The 25,085-nt window shown below is 39.4% G+C and overlaps 1 protein-coding gene across 27 annotated transcripts in view; it reads left to right on the forward strand.

The window, feature by feature from the left end:
* The window catches only part of SYNE1 (spectrin repeat containing nuclear envelope protein 1), a 486,694-nt gene that overhangs the window by 174,097 nt on the left and 287,512 nt on the right, over positions 1 to 25,085 (forward strand). For all 27 annotated transcript variants that reach the window (XR_014844515.1, XR_014844516.1, XR_014844517.1 and 24 more), the window contains 14 exons: positions 595 to 753; positions 1,052 to 1,216; positions 3,410 to 3,544; positions 6,138 to 6,296; positions 6,496 to 6,704; positions 7,364 to 7,472; positions 9,250 to 9,414; positions 10,369 to 10,536; positions 12,304 to 12,474; positions 13,514 to 13,654; positions 17,392 to 17,552; positions 20,248 to 20,398; positions 23,491 to 23,718; positions 24,085 to 24,183. Coding sequence is in view for 23 of the 27 variants with exons in the window: in XM_085023506.1 (XP_084879632.1) it covers positions 595 to 753; positions 1,052 to 1,216; positions 3,410 to 3,544; positions 6,138 to 6,296; positions 6,496 to 6,704; positions 7,364 to 7,472; positions 9,250 to 9,414; positions 10,369 to 10,536; positions 12,304 to 12,474; positions 13,514 to 13,654; positions 17,392 to 17,552; positions 20,248 to 20,398; positions 23,491 to 23,718; positions 24,085 to 24,183 (2,220 nt within the window). In the remaining 4 variants the exon portion in view is untranslated. The remainder of the gene's footprint in view (positions 1 to 594; positions 754 to 1,051; positions 1,217 to 3,409; positions 3,545 to 6,137; positions 6,297 to 6,495; positions 6,705 to 7,363; positions 7,473 to 9,249; positions 9,415 to 10,368; positions 10,537 to 12,303; positions 12,475 to 13,513; positions 13,655 to 17,391; positions 17,553 to 20,247; positions 20,399 to 23,490; positions 23,719 to 24,084; positions 24,184 to 25,085) is intronic.

The following is a 25,085-nucleotide window of genomic DNA, read 5'->3' on the forward strand; positions in this document are numbered from 1 at the left end:
CAGCCCCACTGGTCTGCTGCCTTTTGTGTTGGGACCTGGGGTCCACCATTTCACTCATGAGGCTGAAAGTTTGTGAACCTTAGGAATTCGAATGTTGCGTATTTTAGAATACCCAAATAATATATAATCTGCTGCCTCTGACTCTTTCAGTAAAGTATAATATGCACTGGTATTAAATCTATTTAGTCAGATTATAACTTGACATATAGATTGATTTCATTATTGTTCTTTCAGTAAATCATAGACCTTTTGATTGGAGAAATGTAGGCAGTAGGCAGATGACAATTTTGATGCTCTGTCCTTCTCTTGATGTTAATAAGATGGGCATGAAATGTAAAACAAAACAAAACAACTTTCAAAACTCAATGCGACATTTAAATACCCTATATAAAAAGCACTGCTTCAGGGATTACTTTAGATGGTGTTTTTCTGAAAAGTAATACTTCTCCATATTTTACCTTTGGTTTTACTTACTGCTGATTAAAAGCCTAAAAGCTATGTAATGGTGTTCTTACTGTTTTGCAATGGTTACTCTCTTTCTTTCTCTTTCTTGCCCTTTTAAATACTATTGCTGTGGGTTTCCTTTCCTTGTAGGAACTGTTAGCTTGTCAAGAGAGCTGTAAGAAAGCCATGGTGCAAATTGAGAAAGGCAGCCATAGTGTTCAAAAGTCTGTGACCTTGAGCAACGTGTTAAAGCACTTCGATCAGACAAAGCTACAGAGACAGGTTGCAGATGTGCATGTTGCTTTTCAGGTAAGTTCTCTGCCGACTTCAGAGATGTGAACGAGGGAAAATTCCAAGAAGGGGGACGCGTAACCCCCACAATTCACGCCTTCACTCTTGCTAGATGCCTCATCTCCTGGTTTCTGAAAATCAATCATTTTGCTGCTTCTTTCTCTCTAATATTAATATTAAAGGGTTTGATTATTTTCATCATAATGAAACGCATTCCTTCGAAGTATTTTTTTAAAAAGAAACAGTACACTTGAATGAAATGATATTTTCAATAACGAGAGAGCAGCATCCCATTATGATTATTTTCTGCATCAAGAATATGGTAAAGAAAACTGGAGACTGGAAGAAACACGTGGAAACCAACAGCCGCTTGATGAAGAAATTTGAGGAGTCTCGAGCAGAGTTGGAGAAGGTGCTGAGGATCGCTCAGGAGGGCCTGGAGGAAAAGGGGGATCCGGAAGACCTCCTGAGGAGACACACAGTGAGTGCCTCCCGTGTCCACACTTGACCTGGGGACCTGGACGGCCCACCTTGGATGGGAAAATAAAAAAGAGCCTTCAGACCTAATATAGAGAAGGGGAGGAAGAGGGAGGGAAAAAGAGAAACAGAGAGGGGGAGGGAGAAAGAGAAAAAAGGAGGAGGAAGAGAGAAGTGAGTTAAGAAGGCAGAAACTTTAGATATAAGATCCAAAGAAATGGCGGCAAAAAGAACCTCAAGAGAAATTGATGAGTTAGTTGCCTTATGATTGGCTATTCTTAAGCCCCTGGAGTGGTAGAGAATCATAGGCTAGATAAACCAACCTCTCCAAATTACTAATTCACTGTTTAGCTGGAAAACTCTTTCATAATGATCATATTCTTTTTAAAAAAGACTTTAGGTGGATGGCTAAGTCTTTGTGCTCATTTCATAAGATGGTATAGATGCTATGTCACTTGATGTTTGGTAGCTGATCTACAACTTGTCCCAGTATTTTGAAGCCATCTGCCTGTTAATCATACTCATTTAGATCATATCAGTACTGGGAATATTAGTAATCTATTAAATGGTACATGGAGATGATGGGCCCTCTGAGAACATATATTTTGAGTTATTTTTCCTGGAATTTCAGTGGATATTTGTATAAACCACATTCTCAAATGATGAATGCAGTGTATTTGTGAGGCAATTGACTGGATTTAGGGCTAATGTCTGTGACCATCCCTCTCGTTCAAGTTTATACACCTCTGTCGTGTGGCACTTTCTTTTGAATCACTGTTTCAAAATACCTCTGCATACATAGTTCTGATAGTCCCGAGAGTGTGTGAGTCTTAGTCATGTGTGCACGTGCATGTGTTGTATTCTCTGCTCAGGCAGCCTTTGAAAAATATACAGGCTGGATGACTTAAACAACAGGGCTTTATTTTCTTACAGTCCTGGAAACCAGAAGTCCAAGGTCAGGGTGTTATCCTGGCTGGGTTCTGGTGCGGACTCTTCCTGGCAGATGGCCACCTTCTCACTGGGTCCTCCCACAGAAGAGACACATGGGGAGTAAAAGCTTTAATGTCTCTCCTTATAAGGGCACTAATTCCTTCATGAGGGACCCATTCTCATGATCTCATCTAAATCCAAGCACCTCCCAAATGCCCCACTTCCAAATATCACATTGCAGGTTAGGGCTTCAACCTTTGAATTTGGTGGAGCAGATGGCAGGTCAGGTGGGAGTGGGACAATTCAGTCCATAGCCTGTGTGCTCGTGTGTGGGCTTGGTGTGAATGCAGAAATGGCTCATAATGAACCAGCAAGACCTGGAACACATTGCAATTAGGGAATGAGAAATTGTGAGGCTGAGTCCTGGCTCCTCCTCAGCTCTTCTGACTTTTACCAAAGAGGAACTAAAACTCTATCACTGTGGGATCAAGGTTTTAGGATCTCCCACTGGCTTTCTAGAATATTCTACCAGATTTGAAAATTGCAACAATCTTTTTCTAAAAATAAAAAAGTTGTAGTTGAATTTCAAGTATGGTGGCTTCTGAATCATAACCATGGATAATTGCAGTTCATTCCCAAAAAAAGAAAATGTTAGTTGCCCTAAAAGTTTGAAGAGGGCAGCAGCTGGCTGAGAGGCTTTTTAGAAGCATGACCCCTTTGCTGTCCAATGCCTGATGCTGCCTTTCATTCTGCCCAACACTTTAAAAAAAAAAAATTTTGTTTTTTCCGTTATAGCTGACTTACAGTGTTCTGTCAATTTTCTACTGTACAGCAAAGTGGCCCAGTCACACATACATATATATTCTTTTTTTCACATTATCCTCCATCATGCTCCATCATAAGTGACTAGATATAGTTCCCAGTGCTATACAGCAGGATCTTATTGCTTATCCACTCCAAAGGCAATCATTTGCATCTATTAACCCCGGATGCCCAGTCCATCCCACTCCCTCCCCGGCCCCTTGGCAACCATAACGCTGTTCTCCAAGCCCAAGAGTTTCTTTTCTGTGGAAAGGTTCATTTGTGCCGTATATTAGATTCCAGAGATAAGCGATATCACATGCTATTTGTCTGCCTCTTTCTGACTTACTCCACTCAGTTCGAGAGTCTCTAGATCCATCCAAGTTGCTGCCAATGGCATTAGTTTGTTCTTTTCTATCATTCTGCCCAACATTCTTAACCATGTCCCCACCCCCGTCCTTGCCAGGAGTTTTTCAGTCAGCTGGATCAGAGGGTGCTCAATGCTTTCCTGAAAGCTTGTGATGAACTCACCGACATTCTCCCTGAGCAGGAGCAGCAGGGCCTGCAGGAAGCCGTCAGAAAGCTCCATAAACAGTGGAAGGTGAGTCAGGACCTCATGGGAACGGCAGTGTGTTATAGATGATGAGAGAGCGCATGAGGGTGGGCAGGTTCGGTCGCAGGAGAAATTTAAAAAGCACCATGAAAGAGTCACCATGGTTTCTTTTCCCATGGGAGAAAAAAAAAAAAAAAAAAAAAAAAAAAAAAAAAACCGAACTTGAATAAAACAGGATAAAATATGATATGATTTTGTTTTTCCGACTTTTTAAAGAGCATCAATTGTATCATATTACTTAAGAGTACTCTTTTTCTAATTATTTTTGGGGGCAGGAATATCAAGGTGTTTAACTTATTCAGCAACACTTTTTAAACTCTTCTCAGTTTTGTTAGGTATGCTACTGAAATAAATATTTCTCATAATTTCAGTTGATTACTTAATAAACATGTTATATATGTATTTAAATATATGTAATTATGTATTATGTATACATATATACTTGCTGTTTTCAAGAATTTTACCATCTGGTTTAAATTGTTATGATCTAAAAAGTATAAATAAAAATATTTTTTGGAGTTCCTGTCGTGGCTCAGCGGTTAACGAATCCCCGGCCTTGCTCAGTGGGTTAAGGATCTGGCATTGCTCTGAGCTGTGGTGTAGGTCGCAGACGCGGCTCGGATCTGGCATTGCTGTGGATGTGGCACAGGCTTCAGCTCCAGTTACACCCCTAGCCTGGGAACTTCCATATACCTCAAGTGTGGCCCTAAATATATATATATATTTTGATTAAGGATCCAGTGATGAACAAAACATAATCCTTTTCCCCCAAAGAGCTTAGAGTCCAGTAAGGCAGATAATTAGTTGCAAAATAATAAAAATGTAATATATAATAAGTCCAAAAAATATTATTTCATAAATAATACATTTATGAAAGCTTTGATAGAGAGAAGTGGGCCCACTTGGAGAGGGGGACAGAGTGAAGCAGGGCATTAATTTTGAGCTAGGACCTTAAAGAAGCAGCAGAGACCTGCAGACCTGGGAAGGAGGGGGAGAGAAAGCCGAGGGGGTGTGTCCACCAGAATGCAGGTGACCGGAGAGTCCTGCAGGGACTTCAGAATCTGCACGTCAAGGGGACTGGCTGCAGGATAACAGGCCCTTTGAAGGCGACATCTTCCAGGGCAGCTGGGGGAAGCCACTCTAGCAGCAGGTTCACAGGTGCTGCTGTGAGGGAATGTGGAGTGGTCAACTGCCTGTCTATTCCATGAAGGAGTCTCAGGGCCCAGAAGATAAACAGCTAAAATACTCTGCATCAGGTTGTTGTTACTTTCTGGATTTTTTTTTTTTTCCTTTTTGTGGCAACACCCACAGCACATGGTAGTTCCCAGGCTAGGAGTCTAATCGGAGCTTCGGCTGCCAGCTTACACCACAGCCACAGCAACACGGGTTCCAAGCTGCATCTGCAACCTCCATTACAGCTCACAGCAATGCCAGATCCCTGAGCCACTGCTCAAGGCCAAGGGTCTAACCCACACCCTAGTTGGATTCATTGCTGCTGCACCGTAATGGGAACTCCTGGATTTTGTTCTTTAATGTCAATGACATAAGCTAAAAAATCAGCCCTTTGCAAAGGAAAACCACAGTCAAAGAAATACCTTTTTCATTGGCTAAATTTGAAAAATTTTTAAAAAGGTTCTTAAATAAATCCAAGCTTTATGGAAATCCTGTGAAATCAGATTGTTATGATCATTATACAACTACAGATGTGATAAATTTGAGTAATCAAAAAATAGAAATCCAAGCCTTTTAAGAAATCGTTCATACATGTACTGTGGAATAGAGACTAAAATCGAAGACTGTATTTCATTTTACACACGCGCACACGTACACATGAAGCTCCCTGGGATATAATCTTACCTTATTCTTTCCAAAGCCCTAGCTCACTTCCCTCATCAGTTATCTTCGTGTTTTATTTTAGAGGTAATATTTTAAGTGCCATAGGGGACAAGTTGGTGAAAATTAATCACTTGTAGGACTAAAGGTAATGATAAAGCTCAGGCTTGTATCAAAATCGAAGGTAAAAAATTTCACGTTTTCTGCAAGCTGGTTTGCTTGTTTTCTCAGTGTAACCTCTGAGGAAAAGAGGGTGTGGCAGGAGCGCAGGGCGGCTTAATCCTGGCTTTTTCACGAGTAAGATTTCCTTGAGTTCTCCCCTTGTGCTGTGACTATATTTGTCCTTCCTAATTCTGTTGACAGAATTAAAAGGGACACATGCTAGGGAGGGGGAAGATATGTAGGATCGGTATGTGATTTAAATTTAGACTCAAATCCAGCTTTTCTACTTTATCCTGAACCTCAGTGGTCCAATCTTTAAAATAAGAACATTAACGCTGTGTGGGACTGTTGTAAAAATTAAATAGAAAAATCACTGTGGAGACACCCAACTCTCAGCAAGCTGAGAAGATCTGCTGTTGTCCCAGGACTTGGGAAAGTACAAAGCATAGCAACCAGGTGCAGACAATAAGGATTAAAAGTTACCGTGGCCCTAAAGGGACTATATTATGGTCTTTGCCACTTCATTTGGAAATGTACAAACTCGGGAATGGTATCCTGTGTTTCTGAATCTTCCTATGGCGTGTAGGATCTTCAAGGAGAAGCGCCATATCATTTGCTTCATCTGAAGATCGAGGTGGAGAAGAAGAGGTTCTTAGCGTCTGTAGAAGAGTGCAGAGCTGAGCTGGGGCGAGAGACCAAGCTGGTGGCCCAGGAAGGGAGCGAAAAGATCATCAAAGAGCACAGGGTATGTCCACACACCCTGCGTGCCGTCCCCAGAAGTCACCCTGTTCCTTCCAGGATATAACTTGATACTTTTGTTTGGGTCTGAAAACACTCGATAGCTTAATGGCTTTGTACTTCTAGACTTGGTGGGAATCTGCTATGAAAACATGAGTCTGGCATGGATTCTCACGGGGTTTATATAAACATTTCTTGCCCGTTAGATCTTTTTCAGTGACAAGGGTCCTCATCATCTCTGTGAGAAAAGGTTACAGCTCATTGAAGAGCTGTGTCTAAAACTCCCGGTCCGGGATCCAGTCCGGAACACACCTGAGACCTGTCACGTGACTCTCAAGGAGCTCCGGGCTGCCATTGACAGCACCTATGCGAAGCTGATGGAAGACCCGGACAAGTGGAAGGACTACACTAGCAGGTGGTCTTGGGGTTGTCCCCAGAGAAGGATATAGTCCGTCCTAATTCTATCTATTCAGACATCACTGCAAAACAAGCAACGATGCATGTTTCATCTTACGCAATAAAGACAATCAGATTGTGTGATCTTGTCCATGCCCTAGTGCGAAAAATGCTTCATTTAATGAAAAGAATGAGTTTCAGTCAGAAACAGGGCGAAGCACTTGACTTCCAAGTGACCTAGACGTTGCCTCTTTGAGGCAGAAGTAGGCAGCCCCTTTCTCCCTGATGTCCTCATCTCCCCCCCAAAGGGACTTATGCCTCTTTATGTTTCTGTCTTCATCTGATGGAGGAGACACATGAGGCCAGCCCTCAAGTGGTACCTTCCCCACTCCTAGGCACTGGGACGCGTCTTCTGCAGCTGAGCTCCATTTGCTCTGCTTGCTTTTCCCTCAAGTGACTGAACACAGGGGCAGCCACCCCAGCTCCGAGTTTCACATGAAAGGAACCACTGCCAGGAAATTAGTTGATCAATTTGGCTAATCAGTTGCATGAAACTTATTAACCATTTATCTAATCAGGTGATTGTTAAACTTCCACGAATGGATTCAAAATAGAACATATATTCTAACCACTGGGATATTTGCTTCCTTTAATAAGAAAATACCTGTGTTGTTGCAGAATTTCTGAGTTCTCTGCTTGGATATCTGCAAAGGAGACCCAACTGAAGGGGATTAAGAACGAGGTCATTGATACTGCCAACCACGGAGAGGTGAAACGTGCGGTAGAGGTACGTTCTGGGCCTTTGTTTTTGGTTACTGGAAAATACCCATTAATAAAAAAAATAGTGGTCACAGTCTAACCGATGTCTTGTTTTCTTTCTGTAACAAAATGAACTTCCTGAAAATCGTCTTAAAATAAGTCTCCTCTTGTTACTGTGAAGAACGGCTGGGGTTTTTTTCATTGAATCATTGTTAGCTTTGAGATTTAGTCACGCTCAGTGGTGCCTCTAATGCATCTTTGGCTAATGGGGAATCCTGAGAGGAAAATGGCATGCCTGGGCATACCACACAGTGCAGATTGAAGAATTGTCATAGAAAGCAAGAACACTGTAGGTTTTTTTACATTTTCAGCCACTCAAAAGCCAGATTACAGAAAATGAGAGAATTGGGCAGTCTCTAAGCATTATTTCTATGTCACTTTCAGCCTGGATTGGATCAGCCTCTTTAAGCGTGGGTATAGCCGGATAAACCCAGCCAGGATGATGACAGAACCTCGGGCCTGGACCCAGTTTTCATTCTGTAAATGGCACACAGCAACCTTCCCCCTTTGGCTTGGCTCTTGTTTTTGTAGACACACTCTTAGGAATATTCTTTATCTTTCAATGTTTTGAATGCTTTCAACATTTTGCATGCTTGCACGTCGCAGAGTTGCTGGTTCCTTTCTATCCCGATTCTCTGATTTCCACTTTTTCCTATTAAATTTATGATCCCCTTAAATGTTAAAGGTACCTGACAATACATGCTACACCAGTAGAAGGACATTTGTATATTCCATGGTTGCTGGTATAGTACAAAAAAATTCACTTCTTAGAGTGAAGAAATCGCTTGCTTCTAAAACCATTTCCCTCTAGATGCATTTGCCTTTTAAGACCCTCGTGTAGCAACACAAGTGGTTGGAGACCACAGCCCTCAGCTCCCCAAGCAGGAGTAGGAAGGAGAAGCTGCCCCAGTCACCATGCCCCTGGTCCCCAGCCCTCCAAAGACTGAGGCTTGGTGTCTTTCTGGCATTTTTCTGGGCCAGTCAGCCCTCGCTTCCTGGATTAGAGCTCACCTCCTGTTTGTGCACCTTACTGTCTGGGGTATCGACTTCTAACAACTAAGCATAATGAGGTATAAAATTGAGTCAGTTAATCTAAAATAAACCTTTAAGGCATTCAGAATGATATTCAACAAGTGAATTCTTCAATGAAAGAAACCCGCTAACTGAAAAGAAGAACTCTCATTCTTTTTTTCAAGAAAGATCGTGTTCCAGACTTCCTGCTGTGGCCCAGTGGGTTAAGGATCTGGATTGTCGCAGCTGTGGCGTAGGTTGCAGCTACGGCTCGGATTCGATCCCTGCCCTAAGAACTTCCATATACCACAAGTGCGGCAATAATAATAATAATAATAATAATAATAATAATAACCACATTCCTTCCAGCTCACAGAAAATAAACAAATATACGTTACAATTCCTAATTTTAATGTCTCACATGTATTCTTCTGTTATACTTTTAGAAGCATCTCTGCTGTGCTCAAGAAAATAACTGAAAATATCTAGTCATCTAATTATGAAAGTCATTTTTTTTTTTTTTAGAGAGAGTACTGATTTCACAGTCAGCTTTGGCATTGGGGAAATACTTCTTTCTAGCACATGCAGCCTTTTGTTAAAAACGTGAACAAAAAGTGAAACAAGCAGGCACTCTTGGTGAATGAATGTCTGGTTCTCCTAGCTCCACCTTACAAATCTTCTTAAGTCGAGTCTTTTCTTGTATTTTGCTCATCAAAGGTGTTCTTTCATTCCAGGAGATCAGAAACGGTGTTACCAAAAAAGGCGAGACTCTCAGCTGGCTGAAATCCAGGCTTAAAATTTTGACTGAAGTTTCTTCTGAGAATGAAGCCCAAAAGCAAGGAGATGAGCTGGCAAAATTATCCAGTTCCTTCAAGGCTCTCGGGACTTTGTTGTCAGAGGTAAACCATTTACCCACATTCTAAATGGACAGTTCTGGGTGAGGAATCTGGAAGGTTCCTTTTCTTTGGGTTGTCGTTTAACAAGTAATTTTATAAAGAGGGTGTGGTTGAAACGGAATAGATCAGACACTTATGGATATGAAGGCTGGTGGGGAAGATGACCAGAACGTTGTCTTTATGGTCTGTGCCATCATTGGGTATGTTGGTTCAGGGTAGTGATCTCTATTTAAACCTTATAGAGCCATACTTTGTACTCTTACTAAAAGTATTATATCATAGTCAGTTTTAAGTAAATCATGGAGGTTAAGGACACAGTCTTGAGAGGCAAACCATCCCAACGTGAGAGTTTAAGCATCGTATCTCCTTTCCTCCATAATCATGAACTTGTCATTTAACATCCCTGGGCCTTGATTTCTATACCTGTCAAACGGGGCTACAAATACTTACCCCAAAAGGTGGCATCAAAGATTGAGTGCCATAATGCACGCAAAGCACGTAGCACATTGCCTGGAACTAAGTAAATGCTCAATAACTGATAGCTAGTGATAAAACACAATGAAATAAAATTCATGTTGAGTCCAACAGGCCAGTAGAATCTCTTTTAGGCAAGATCTACTCATTTTAAATTTCTTGATCTGCATTTCAATGGTTATAGTCCTTTATAGATTGTGCTAGTGAAACACTTCTCATAGGGTTACTTCCACTCTTACCAAGAGTATTTTTATTCACCAGGTTGTGCTACAAATCTAATGAGTTGGTACGAGGGAAGAAATAATGTAAGCATGTAAAGTACAGTAGGTAGTCACCAGGATTTCTTGAAACTGTTGATAAACCTACATGGAAAAATGGTTACTTGGATGACGTTAAAGTCCCCTGATTCTGAAGAGCTGACATTCTTCACAGATGTCCCTGTCATCTAACAGTTGGATTGATTGATTTTTCTTGAAAATCTAGGTTGAAAAGATGTTAAGCACCTTTGGAGACTGTGTCCAGTACAAAGAAATAGTCAAAAGTTCCCTTGAGGAGTTAATCACTGGCTCTAAGGAAGTTCAGGAACAAGCTGAGAAGATTCTGGACACTGAAAATCTGTTTGAAGCACAGCAGTTACTTCTTCATCACCAGGTAGAATGCCTCTTTACTCCAGTGCCTTTGGTCAAAGTTGCTGAGTTAACTCACAGACGCAGAGAGGGGAACAGTAAGGATATCCACTGAATGGAGGAGGAAGACAGGGAGCTTGGGAGGGAACCCAGGTGAATAATTCAAAGAACTTGGCACTTCTGTTCTCCCTATTAAATATTAAATATTTCAGAATATCCTGAAGGATAAATTTGCAGCCAGAGTGATTTGATGATGCCAAAAAGTCCAAGGGATACTGTAGAAGGAAAGTTGATTTAGCTATGAAAACCTTCATAAAACTTGCTAACTTGTCCTTTTCCTAAGAGAGAAGGAAAGCCTAACAAGTTGCTACATGTTTGAGGTAACTCTTCTGTTACTATGTTACAATCCTTGCTTTTCAGTGTATAACTCTGAATTCCCAAACTTTGGTTTTCAGAAATTATAATTTACATGAAGTACCAGACCTTTCTGAAGAGTATATTCCTACAAAGGATTAGAATTAGAACTAAAGAAGTTCTGGTACATGTATTGATAATGAACAATTTTAATCAATTTTAGCTGTCAAACTCAATATAAGTGGAAGTATGATTCAAATTAAATGTTCTAATGACAAAATTTTAGCTGACTTAATGTTTAGAAAAGTGTTAGCTAATTTTATATGTAATAATACATAAAAATGGAAGTTGTATTCAAAGCTTATGTTAAAAAAAAAAAAAGGAGTTCCTGTAGTGGCGCAGTGGAAATGAATCCGACTGGGAACCATGAGGTTGTAGGTTCGATCCCTGGTCTCCCTCAGTGGGTTAAGGGTCCAGTGTTGCCGTGAGCTGTGGTGTAGGTAACAGACACAGCTCAGATCCGGCGTTGCTGTGGCTGTGGCATAGCTGGCGGCAGTAGTTCCAATTCAACCCCTAGCCTGGGAACCTCCATTTGCCCTGGGTGCAGCCCTCAAAAAGACAAAAATAAAATAAAATAAAACAAAAAAAAAATTAAAAAACAGCCTTTAGGCTTTTACTTAATAATTGTAAAAAGGCTGTGAGTACAAAAAATAATGCTTAGTGTTATATTGTTCTCAATCATTATAAAAGTATTGTTTGGCTTTCAATTTACTTTGAGTCAAAGAAATATAACATTAAAGATATTTACACTAATATTTTAACTCTTCACATGTCTTGGACCAGATGCTTGGTTATAATGGATGTGTTTAATTTGCAAAACTTTATAAACTATATTTTGAGATCTGTGTAGCATTCTATTCATACATTATACTTCAATAAAAAGGTAATTTAAAACACAACTTTCCCCAATATTTCAGTATATTAATCATTCTGAGTATATTCTGGAATTAAATCTCTTGATATTAGCATTTTTACTGCATGAATGATTTAAAAAATTGAAGTTGGGACTTTGTGTTTTTAGGCAGAATATAGTTCTTTAAGGAGAATTATGTCAAATGAATAGTTTTGCCAGATTCCATCTGGAGTATTGCACAAAGTATTAAATGTTCTCTAAATTTGCAGACAATTAAAACACTCAGGCCAAAATAATTATGTTGTTTCCCATTTAAAACAAAATATTTATAAATAATGCCCATCTTGGATTACTACAGAGCCTTCATTACCATCTTAACTATTCATCTTCAGGTTAAATGCAGGGCGGGTCCCGCTGCGGGAGACTGTACCTTTCCGTACCTCTGTTAAGTGTGGGTGTTTATGTCCCTGCTTGGCTGCTCAGAGAGTTAACATTTCTCTCCATCTGTCGAACAAACGCTTCCAGCAAAAGACAAAGAGGATCTCTGCAAAGAAGAAGGATGTTCAGCAGCAGATTGCGCAGGCTAGGGAGGGAGAAGGTGGGCTGCCCGGCCGAGTCCAAGAGGAGCTGCGGAAGCTGGAGAGCACCCTGGACAGCGTGGAGCACAGCCGGGAGAAGCAGGAGCGCCGCATCCAGGTAGGAGACCGGAAGTCGCTGCAAGGGCCGTGTTAACTTCCGGGTCACAGGTTACCTCCCCCAGGAGCCGGAGCCAAGTTCCTTCTTCCCGCCTCTGAGGTGCCTGCCTTCTGTTCGATGCTTATATGACTTCTCTCTAATCACGGCATCAGCCTTCAGAGGCGGGTACTATAACGAGAACATTTTCCACGTGTGGATGATAAGAAACAAAGAGTTTGAGGATTTTCCCTGAAATCACAGGGTTGTGATCAATAATAAAGCCAGGATTTTAACCCATACTTGTCTGAATCCAGAAATTTACACTGGATAATTTCACTTTTCTGAACAGTCTGGCAGTCACACCTTTATGATTTATTGTGCCGCTGACACATTAACTTTTAAAAGTTCTTGGATTTTTTTTCCAACTGCTCACTGCTGGCCGCCCCCACTTCCTTCTCCCTCCCATCTCTCCTTCTCATCCTTCCTTTCTTTCTTTTTTTTTTTTTTTTTTTTTTTTTGAGAGACATTGGGAAGGTTTCTTTCCTTTACCCCTTATCTAGTTAAATCACATCCTTAGATTCATATGACTTTATAGCAGATAAAAAACTCAGTCTTAAGGCACACATTTTTTTTTTTTTTCTTTTCTTTTTAGGGCCGCACGTGTGGCACATGGAAGTTCCCAGGCTAGGGGTTGAGTTGGAGATGCAGCTGACAGCCTAGGCTATAACTACAGCAACGCCAGATCTGAGCCACATCTGAGACCTCAGAGCAATGCCTGATCCTGGGCCAGGGATTGAACCTGCATCCTTTTGGGTACTAGCTGGGTTTGTTTCCACTGAGCCACAGTAGGAACTCCCAGTCACCTTTTTGTAGATGAATTGAGGCTCCAAAGGGGAATTTTTATAGAAGACATTAGACTCATTCAGTGTAATTGTTTGATGTTTGAACTGAGAGTTAATTGTGAGTTGATAGCCTCACAGATGAAGGGAAATGTGACAATATTTTGTGATACATTCTGATAATTTGTAACATGATATATTGTTTATCTTTTCAAATTTAGGTCACATTAAGAAAATGGGAGAGATTTGAAACAAACAAAGAGACAGTGGTCAGATACCTTTTTCAAACAGGTTCCAGCCACGAGCGCTTCTTGAGTTTTAGCAGTTTGGAAAGCTTATCTTCAGAATTGGAACAGACAAAGGTATATTTGCAAGACCACAGTTCCTTATTCCGAAGAAAAATTGTTTCTACTCTGTTATTACATTAATTATTATAATTATTCATTTAATCAATTTTTATTGTTTATTTATGACTCACTCTTCAACTCACTGGTCAGATTGCTCTGGGGAATAAAAACATAAATAAGATTTAAACATCAAGACCTAAGAAAAAGTTTTCATTTAAAATGGGAGATGGTTGGTTTCCTAACAGATGGATAAATTTCTAAAACCTCTTCCTGAAGACAATGATATTTATAATTGAAACCCGAAGGACAGATAAAACATAGAAAAGCAGAGTTTGAGGCAGAAAACCAGAATTCCTGTAATGAGAAGTGGCACAAAGTATAAAAGTGTGAGAAATGGGGATTCTGTCTTGTAAAATAAAAAGAGGGAAGTAAAGTTCTAGAGGAAAGTTGAGCCACATCACAAAGCTCTTGAAGACCTAAAGCTGCTCTCGAGGCAACATGAAACACTTAAATGTTTTTAAGAAAGAGAGTCACATGATCAGAGCTGTATCTTAGGATGAGTTTTTAAGCAGGTGTAGAGCACTGAAAGGGTAAAAGTCTAGAGTCTTGGGTTCTAATTTGAAAGTTATTGTATGGGTACCTGGATAGGAGCATGAATTAGGGTAATGGGGATGGCGATGGCTGTATGGGGATAGAGGTGAAAGAGACAGGGCAAAGGAAAAGAAGATGCTACCCAGTACTCTGAGCCCAACAGAGACAGTGGGAGGGAGACAGAGGAAGATCACCAACTCAGTTTTGAACATATTGAGCTGAGGCTCCCATGGACATCCAAGAGGTAATAGCTAGTAGGTGTGTTTGGTGAGCTCAACGCTATAAGCGCCAACACTGTGGATACCCAGAGCAGACTAATAAATTTGTGCAAAGCATTTAGAGGAGTTGGACAGCCCTCTTTGGTTCCTACTGCATGTGTTTTGGGTTAATAGAAAGACTGAATTAGCGTAGAAATGTGTTGGTCTTTGTGTAAGAAAGAACAGGCTTATAGCCATCCTTTCGTAACCTTTAACAAGTAAACCCCTATGCTTTTGTTTTCTCACAAGTAAAAGGTTTCTGCTGCCTTTCTGTCATTATTGTGCTTCTAATTAGTCATTATTTTTCCTATTATTATTGAGCAATGTGAAGTTTTGTAAGGTCACAGATTCTTTCAGTTCTGAGTTTCATCAGCCATTGAAATAGAAAATTATTCTTAATTTTCCTTATTTTACATATTAAAAGTATATCAGGTATCTTTACTAAACACAAACACTTTTTTTTGGTGAATTATCACATGGGTGTCTCATCTGGGTTCCATCCAGGGTTTCTGACACCCTGTGGTGTCACAGGCATCTGTCACCTAGAACAGTTTTTTCTCTCCTCCTTTGCTTATTTGCCATTGTTTGACGTGGTGAATGTAACCTTCATGCCTTTTGAGATAAACCCTCGAGTGGTTGTGCTGAGGACCTTGAGCATTTCTGCCCTGGCAGGCTGTTCATAGCAGTAGCATCTTTAATTTCCACAACAAGGCTTTACTGATGAGGAAATGGAAGCTCACAGAGTTATGCAGCTCAAGGCCACACAGCTAGTGAAGGACAGAGCCTGATTTCAATTCCAGACCTAACCGATGCCAGAGTCCATTCTTTCCTGCTGCATCCTGCTGCCGCTCCTATGTCTTCTTCTTAGAGATAAAGACTTACATGATTCTGTTTTTGTTTAATTTAGTTTTCATCAACATCATCCTCTTCTTTGGAGTCCTCTGCATTGTGCTTCCCCATAGCGTAGCCCCCACAAAACGCTCTTAGGTTGAATGTACATAAGCATTTTCAAACATAACCCTACGTTCACCGTGTTTTTTCCCTGGGTTCTGGCAAACACTAGGGGGGGCAAATACCACTATTTTATCCTTCTGATTTTATTCGCGGGGTTCTGAGAGATTCTGCTGTGATTCACAGTCTTCACAATTGAATCTGCAATGACTGGAAGTTCACATACAATGAGAGTTGATGCTTTATAAGCCTGACTTTTAAAAATTATTTGCATTACTCGTTTAGGAGAAAGGAGTTTATGATCAACTTTTAAACCTCCTCCAACATAATCCAGAAGAAGTGGGAGGCTAAGTTACCTTTCATTCCACTCAGGATTGTCTCAGGCTCTACCTTTTCTAATTCAGTATTCAATACATTAGCCTGATAGGGTTGAGAGACCTGACATTTACCAGTGCCTCAAATATGTTAAATTCATTTTCGAATTAGCGTAGTTCACTGTTACTGAGAGTCAGTGTGTGCACTTTAGAAACCATTTGGTCTTCAATTTTATGGAAGGGCCATTAAAATAAATAAATAAATAAATAAAAATAAGCACCTGCCAGAGTGCCAGGAACTTAAAAATGAAATTGCTAATGAAATGCTAATGGTAACCTGATAAGGACATCATTACTATCCGTGTTTTATATGAAAGAACATGAAAAGTAATTTACCAAAGTCAAACAACTAGTAATTAGCAAATCCAAAGTCCTAGTCCAGGTTTGACTGGTTCAAAACTTATCTTCTTTCCCCTCATGTAGTACATGGATACAGAGTCAATAAAACTTAATAGCATTAAGATCAGTTTAGAGCTCTTTTCAGAGAACCAGTTGGAAAAATGTTTCTTTAAAAGATCAGTGATGGAGTTCCCATCGTGGCTCAGTGGTTAATGACTCTGACTAGGAACATGAGGTTGCAGGTTCAGTCCCTGGCCCTGCTCAGTGGGCTAAGGATCTGGCGTTGCCATGAGCTGTGGTGTAGGTTGCAGATGCGGCTCGGATCCCGTGTTGCTGCCGCTCTGGCATAGGCTAGTGGCTACAGCTCCAATTCGACCCCTAGTCTGGGAACGAACCTCCATATGCTGCAGGAGCAGCCCTAGAAAAGGCAAAGAGACAAATAAATAAATAAATAAATAAATAAAATAAAAGATCAGTGGTACTTTGTATTGATTAAGATATCCTTCAATTAAATAAACAAGTATTTATATTCAGTGGTCTAGAAATGTTTTTTTTATGACTGAAAAAAAAAAGTCACTATTGACTAACTGGCCTGTGATCAACTAACATATGTGTGGACAAGTTAATTATTATAATGAAGCTCAGAATTCTAAACAGTCAACCTAAACCAGGAGACAATAGAGTAAACATTTTATTTTATTTTATTTTTTGGCCTCACTGCAGCATACAGAAATTCCCCAGGTTAGGGATTGAATTGGAGCTACAGCTGCAGGCCAACACCACAGCCACAGCAACACCATGTCTGAGCTGCATCTATGACCTACGCACAACTTTCGGAAACACTGGATCCTTAACCCACTGAATGAGGCCAGGGATGGAACCCATGTCCCCACAGAGACAATGTTGGGTCCTTAACTCGCTGAACCACAATAGACACTCCCTGGAGTAAACATTTTTTTGAGAATTGTTGGATAACTGTAAAAGTAGTTCTCCACCTGTGAAGGTCTGGTTGTGGTTTCATTCATATAACATGAAAACAATTTAACAAAATGTCTGTTTTGGCCATAGTGAAAATAAGTCTATTTAACTGCTAAGAATATTGTATGACAACATTCATACATGTTTGAATCGATCTGTACACCTATCTGTCTATTCTGGGGGAGACTGCTGCATATGCCGTTTGTTTGAGGGCAGAGTTTAATAGATGACGCAGTCCTAATAATTATAATATCTTTTTTAGGAGTTTTCTAAGCGAACCAAAGGCATCGCAGTCCAGGCTGAGAATCTTGTGAAGGAAGCTTCAGAGATCCCACTTGGGCCCAAGAATAAGCAGCTGCTTCAGCAGCAGGCCACGTCAATCAAAGAGCAAGTCAAAAAATTAGAAGACACCCTTGAAGAAGAGTACGTGCTTGACAAGTCCTAAACTTTCTTCTCTGAGATAAAGTTTCATACACGCTTTCCTGTACATTGTATTCAAAACATTCTTTCAAACTCTCAACGTGTCTGTGTATGTCAGCATGTTTTGAGGAAGCAACTTACAGTTCAAAAGGAAGTATCACCAATAGAGAATCCTGTATGTATAACGAAGCAGAAAAACATAAGGGATTTTTGGTGTTTGCATTGTAAATGCAGTCTGTTCATGAGAAAGCCATATCTATACAATTCAAGTGGCCTTTGTACATTAGAGAGGGATCTTAAAAAAGAAACCATATATTTTTTTCTTTTTACAGCTACACATATGGCATATGGAAGTTCCCAGGCTAGGGGTTGAATCAGAGCTGCAGCTGAGGCTATGCCATAGCCACAGCAACACTGGATCCGAGCCACATTTGCGACCCATGTCGCAGCTTGCAGCAATGCCAGATTATTAACCCAATGAGCAAGGCAAGGGATTGAACCCACATCCTCACAGAGACTATGTTGGGTTCTTAACCCATTGTGGCCCAATGGGAACTCCAGAACCAATATTTAAAATAAACTTTTTTTTTTTTTTTTTTTTTTTTTTGTCTTTAGGGCTGCACCCGCCACATATGGAGGTTCCTGGACTAGGGGTTGAATAGGAGCTACAGCCGCCAGGCTACACCACAGCCACAGCAAGGCAGGATCTGAGCTGCATCTGCGGCCTACACCACAGCTCATGGCAACGCCAGATCCTTAACCCACTGAGCGAGGTCATGGATGGAACTCGCATCCTCATGGATACTAGTCAGGTTCAGGTCCATCTCCCCTAAGCCACGACAGGAACTGCTAAAATAAATTTTTACTGTATTTTTCTGCTGTCACCATTTAAAGGAAAGGGCAAATATGTTGGTTGTATAGATTCTAGGCCTAAGCACATATAGCATAGGCCAAGTGTCTTCAACTTCAAGAAGCTGTTTAGAATTCAAGAGCTTGCTTACAGTGCCTCAGTATTTAAATTGTCACTGATTAGTATAGATTATTTTCAAAAACTTCAACAATCTATTTTCTTTTTAATATTTAGTGTCTGTTTATCTAAATAGAAAGAATAGTTTGGCCTCTGGTATCCTGTTATATACAAAATAGACTCGCACAAAAATTTGGAGGAGAGAAACATATGGCCGAAGTTCTTCAGAATCTTATGGCTGAACATTTTCTATTTTAAAGTTTATTTGGTGGCAAATCACCAACACATTTTGTTCTTTAGATATAGGACCTAATTTCCAAGATGGCTTTTAAAATGCAAAATTTGTTTTTAATACTGTTAACACCTTAAAATTAAGATTGTGTGTTTGTCTAGACTTTAAAATTTGTTAAAAAATTTATTTAAAGCAAATTATGACTTAAAACTTGACATATCATCAGTCAAGGTAGAAATAGTAAAACTTAGCGCATGTGAAAAAAGAAGCTACTTCCAGAGTTCCTTGGTGGCTCAGTAGGTTAAGGATCCAGCATTGTCACTGCTGTGGCTCTAGTTACAGCTGCGGCGCAGGTTGTACCTCTGGCCTGAGCCTTTCTGCATGCTGCAGGTGTGGCCGAAACAAAAAATAAAATAAAAAGAAAGGAAGGGAGGAAGGAAGTTACTTCTATTAGGAATATCCATTTGAATTTTTACTTCATTAAATAACTGCAATATAATGTATCTTGTATTACCTATAATGATGAGAGCATAGGTATATCCAGGGTCTGCATTTGAGACTGCAATATTCTTTAATTTGACAATTAATGATGCCATTGTATTTTCCTTGATGTCTTCAAGTGCCTTTTGGTAAACAGGGTAATTCTTTCTTTCCTTTTTTTTTTTTTTAACCCAAAGACTTAACAGTTCCCTGGTGTACTGTGTGAGTCTCCTAGTCTTTTTCTAAACTGAAAGCCATAATCACCCAGTTATGTATGCATAATTATCACATGGTTATGTATGCATAACTAATACGAAGTGGGAATCTATAGTCGAAATATCATTCACTAGGTTTATTGCAAATAAAGCCCAAGTTGTCTGAAAGCAGTTAGGGTGCTCACGTCCAAAAATGTTTCACGTCTTTTGGAATCAAGAGCAGACACACATCTAAGAATAGCGGAAAGCGTTAGAGATGATGGATTGCAGGCTTTGCACTAATGATAGAAACAGCTCCTGCATGGCAGTGTGGAATTCAGATTACAAGCTCTATCTTGAGTCATCAAGATGTATTTTATAAAGATCTTTGAGTAGAAAGCATCACTACAGTATCTCCTCTTAGAGCAAAAGGACCATGTTAACAGCAACGACAACAAACTGTGTGCCCTGATATCTATGCGGGCAGTTTACTGGAATAACTCCTGGCAACTATTGGTCACATGCAGAGTTTAACTAGACCTGGATTCAAACCCTTTGGACCCAGCAATATTTCGTTCAAGGCACAGTTCCACCCATAACATAGCTCGCTGCTACCTCGTTAAATGCTCATTCTCAGAGGAGACAGGAGGACCCGAGGGCTGATTAACTCAGATCAAATGTGCATTCCCCCCCCATTCTAATAGTTTCAACCTCAACAGGGTCACAGGTGTCTTCACTATCATTTAAGCTAGTGATGTAAAGGAAAATGTATTATTGCTCTCTTTTAAGACGCACGTTTTATTTACTTAATTTGGTTAATTTTAGTATTAAAACCATGGAAATGGTGAAAAACAAGTGGGATCATTTTGGCAATAACTTTGAGAGCCTGTCCGTCTGGATAACCGAGAAAGAAAAGGAACTCAATGCCTTGGAAACTTCATCGTCTGCCATGGACACACAAAGCAACCAAATTAAGGTGACCTGCTCACAAGTTACATTTATAATCCGTGTCTAGCTTTTAAGAGCACCTTGCTTATGTTTCATCAAATGCCGCTCGGCCCCGGGACAAACTTTTCGTGGCTATAGACTGTATGAAAATTAAATTCACACAAGATGCTGAGCTAAGAGGTCTTGATTGATACTAGGCCACACTTTTATCGATGGAATTGTATATTAATATCATCTGACGTATGCATTCAAAGCCATTACTGTGTGCAATATCATTAAAATGGTTTTATGGTTACATTATTCTTTTCTTGATTTTGAGTTAATCCTCTCAGAGTGCCTTGTTGATTCATTTATATGCCATGAAGTATATTCATCATCTACAATTGTGCTTTATAAGAACTGGCCTAAATATGCAGCTCAAGGGTTGGTGGCATTTACCCCTACCAGCCACAAGGAGGGGTTTGAGAAATGGCTTGCTTTCTTTCAATCAGACCCCATGGCTCTCACGCAGGCATTTATGATGACCTGGGGGGCAAGGACTTCGATGCTTTGATGCGTTATCCCCCAGTTCTAAAATAACCATGCGTGTAAACTATCACCATCCACTTCCTTCAAATAACTGTTAAAAAAATGGGCTGAAAGAAATGAATTCGGCGTGTTCATTTCTCTTTCTTTTATACACACATTTTCAACATGCAGCCACTTCTCTTTCTATCTCAGCTCATTTTTTTGGAATGGGAAAACCCTCTGCCATTTCATTCGATTAAATATAGTAAAATACGAAGGTGAGGGAACATTTCACAGTATGACTCAGAACAAGTCATTACCATGTGCACGGTGGGAGGATGCAATATTGTTTAGCTGCGATCCCATGCTGTGCAGATTGCTTACCACACATCTTCAAGCATACATGGGGTCTGGTATGTGCTGTCTAGCTTATGCCTTATGTGATATATTAGGAAAAACAGATGCCCAGCCTTTAAAGAATGTCCATGGAATGTGTTGAATCTTTAAAAGTGTTTTTAAAAGTTGTCATTTAATCATTTTCACTAAATTCTAAGAAAAATCAATCATTTTCACTAAATTCTAAGAAATCAAAGAATAGCCTATTTAAATAGTTTTGTCTCAAAATTGGTTTCAGAAGTAGTTGACATATACTCTTTAACTTGTTTATCCTTTTTCTAATTCATTTTTCTATTTTTTAAACCTTAATTCTAGAACTTCTGAAATATGCCAATGATCAAATGTCATCAAATTGTTATGCTTGAGGAAAAAAAATCATTATATAATTTGTCTTTAAGTACATAAACATTCATTCATGGATTTCCAGGCCATCAGACTAGAAATATATTTACTATTCCAATATGGAACTTTGAAAACTGTCTAAAAATGATATAAATAGCAGGAAAAATTTATTTGCTAGAAATAAGCAAAAAGAGAGTGGAATACACTGAACTGTGGGATTAGGGCTCGTGGGTCATGTTCTATTTCCAATCAGAAGACTATGTTATAGAAAATATTCAAGATATGTTAGCACATCATAGTATTTTCACTTTAAAACAATTTTAAGCTTAAAAGTAATGAAGCCTTTGTATGTTGTTGAGAAGATATTTCTCAATAAGCACACTTTTGTTCTTCATTACATGCCATTCCAAATTGACTGATTTCTTATTCTTAATTGATAACTCACAAATGATAAGAACATAATGGATTCATCTTTCATTTTCTCTTCTTGGATTAGAGATTTTTTTTGTTTTTGCCACAATCCAATAATATATGATTATAATGTTTGCATCTATGAATGTGTTGATGGCATGTATTATTCTAAGAACTAAACACTTTGACTGTAACTAAGATTGTTTCACTGAGGTGTTGGAAGCACCTAGAGTAACTCCTGGCACATAGAAAACTCAACAGATATTTGCTGAATGTATGAGTAAATATTCCAAAAAAAAATCATCTAAAAAAAAGAGCAAAACAGAAAGATTGTATTAATGCTACAACAACAAATATCTATCAGATATACCACTAGCCATGAATATGAAAAGTAAAAAATAAATGATGTACCTGGCATTAATCTGATGTCAGTTATTTCTGATTGTCTTATCTAGACAGAAGTCACATATTTATTTATTTTTTTCTAGGGTACCAGTATTTTCTATTTAAGTCATTTGAAACAGACTCGTCTGAATTTTTTGCTTTTTTTTTTTTTTTCGACTGAATGATTTGGCTCATTTTCTCAGAGAAATAATTTTTCTTCTCTTATATATATAAATAAACCTCCAGGTTTATAAGAGATCCCTGCCCCCAACACACACACACACACACAAACACTTACTTAGTGGCTTTCAGTATTTTTGTGTGTGGGCTAATAGAAAGAATGTGCTCCTGCCACAAATGGAAACCGGAGTCTGTAGGCTCCTTACCGTGGATCCCACAGCCAGTGCATAAAGTGGTTCCCAGACTGGAGCCCTGGGTCAGCAGCACAAAGTTGTTAGAGCTGCAGAGCTGGCCCCACCTTAGACCCAGTGAGTCTGAGTCCCTGAGAATGGGGCCAAGTGACCTTAATGTATTCCAAACTTGGAAATCGTTGGCATAAAGAATAGGTGATACATTTGAAAAGACTATAGATTTAAGCAGTTAGCAGAAGCAGAAAAAGTTTTGAGTTTGACAAAATGCGAAATAATCAACTGCGTTTGAGGAGAATTAAATGAATGTCAATATTAGCCTTCCTAAGAGTTTGGAAACACACTTCTTTGCAGGCTAGGTGGCCCAAACTCTTGCCTCATAGAGTAAGCGGAGAATTCTCTGCACCTTCAGAGAGCGTTCCAGGGACATGTCTTTGTGTATTGCAAGTGGGGGTGGCTGTTTCTCCTTAGTCTCCATTCAGCAGGCATGACCACTATCAGTTTGTGTTTTTCAGAAATTACACATCTCTCCTCCCTAAACAAGGTCAGGAAACACATGGTGTGTGTTTGTAGCTGCTCTAATGGCTCAAGTACGTCGAAATGTCAGTTAAAGAAAATTCTGCTGATTTTCTCTCTCTGCAGGTGATTATATCTTTTCAGGAAGGCAAACTTGCTCAGCCTACATTGTCATTTTTCTTGTTTTAAATATTAGGTCACAATTCAGGAAATAGAGTGTAAGATCAGCAGCATTACAGGACTAGAAGAAGAAGCTCAGTCTTTTGCTCAGTTTATTACCACTGGAGAATCTGCTCGAATAAAAGCCAAGTTAACACAAATAAGAAGATACTGGGAAGAACTCCGGGAACATGCACAGTGTCTGCAAGGAACAATCCTGGGACATTTATCTCAGCAGCAAAAGTTTGAAGAGAATCTTAAAAAGGTAATAATTGGCCCTTGTATGCTACATTAGTCAAATTCACATTGCGTTCATAGCAACATGAATAAGGAAAAGATACAATTTGCCATTGACCAAGTTGTCAATGATGACTGAGGTTATAATTCTTTCTATGGTACCTTTTTTAAGGAATATAAAAATGTCATACATTGTATTCAGATAGGCATTAAGGCTTAATTGCATTCCTCTTAGTGGGACATAATTGATTTTGGATTTTTTTTTTTAAATATATTTACCATCCTATTGAAAGCTACCCAAAAAAGATAGGCATGCTGTTTCCTCGGTTTTTCTTTTTCTGCCTTGATGTATGTTTTTCTCACCATTTTTAAAAATATTTTACCAATGTTTTAGATCCAGCAGTCTGTGTCTGAATTTGAAGATAAACTTGCCGAGCCAATTAAAATATGTTCTTCAGCTACAGAAACATACAAAGTTCTCCAGGAACATATGGTAAGAGTGTGTTTCAACATTTCTCTTTATTTACCTACTTAGAAATTTAATAATTCTTACTTGAAAAGAAAACAGTAAATCTTTTTTATGAGAGTTAGAATTTTAAACAATTTTGTATTACTTGAGGAGTAATATAGAGCAAGCATATCTGCTTTATATAGCACAAGAAACATTACTGCACAAATAAATTTGTATTAAAAGTCTATATTAAAGGTGCATTCATTTGAAATATATTTCTCAGCGTTCCCACTATGGCTCAGTGCATTAAGAACCCAGCATAGTCTCTATGAGCATGCAGTTTCAATCCCTGGCCTCGATCAGTGGATTAAGGAACTGGTGTTGCCATGGCTGTGATGTTGGCATCAGCTGTAACTCCAATTCAGCCGCTAGCCTAGGAATTTCCATAAGCCACAGGTGCAGTTCTAATATATATATATATATATATTTCCCTCTCTTAATTAGAACATGTAGGGAGTTCTCTTGTGGCTCAGCAGGTTAAGGACCTGCTGTAATGCGGGTTCGATCCCTGGGCTGGGACTTTCTGCATGCCACAAACCTGGCCAAAAAAAAAAAAAAAAAAGAACATACAACTTTTTCCAATTATAGCTTTAATAAACTCTGTTACCTCTTGCCAACATTATAAAAAAACTAAAGGTACCAAAAAAGAAGCGTATGTATTTGCAAAGCAGATTTCAGATTTTAACTTGTTACCCTTGGATGTGCAAAGATGATGTCCTCATTGGTCTTTTTTCCCATGATTAGCTTTTTTGGTCTGGTCCATGAACTGGTCAGCATGTGGAGGTGTTTTGCAAAGCGACAGATGCCTCTGGGAGAATTTAGGGGAAGGAGCCGACCGAGAGAATCATTCACAAAGAAATACTAAAAAGAAGTGTTTACTAAAC

The sequence above is a fragment of the Sus scrofa genome, chromosome 1 (genome assembly GCF_054392235.1).
Source record: "Sus scrofa isolate SSC_HxYL_T2T_F1_AM1 chromosome 1, Sscrofa_HxYL_maternal_Yorkshire_Landrace_v2.0, whole genome shotgun sequence".
In the NCBI taxonomy this organism is placed as follows: Eukaryota; Metazoa; Chordata; class Mammalia; order Artiodactyla; family Suidae; genus Sus; species Sus scrofa.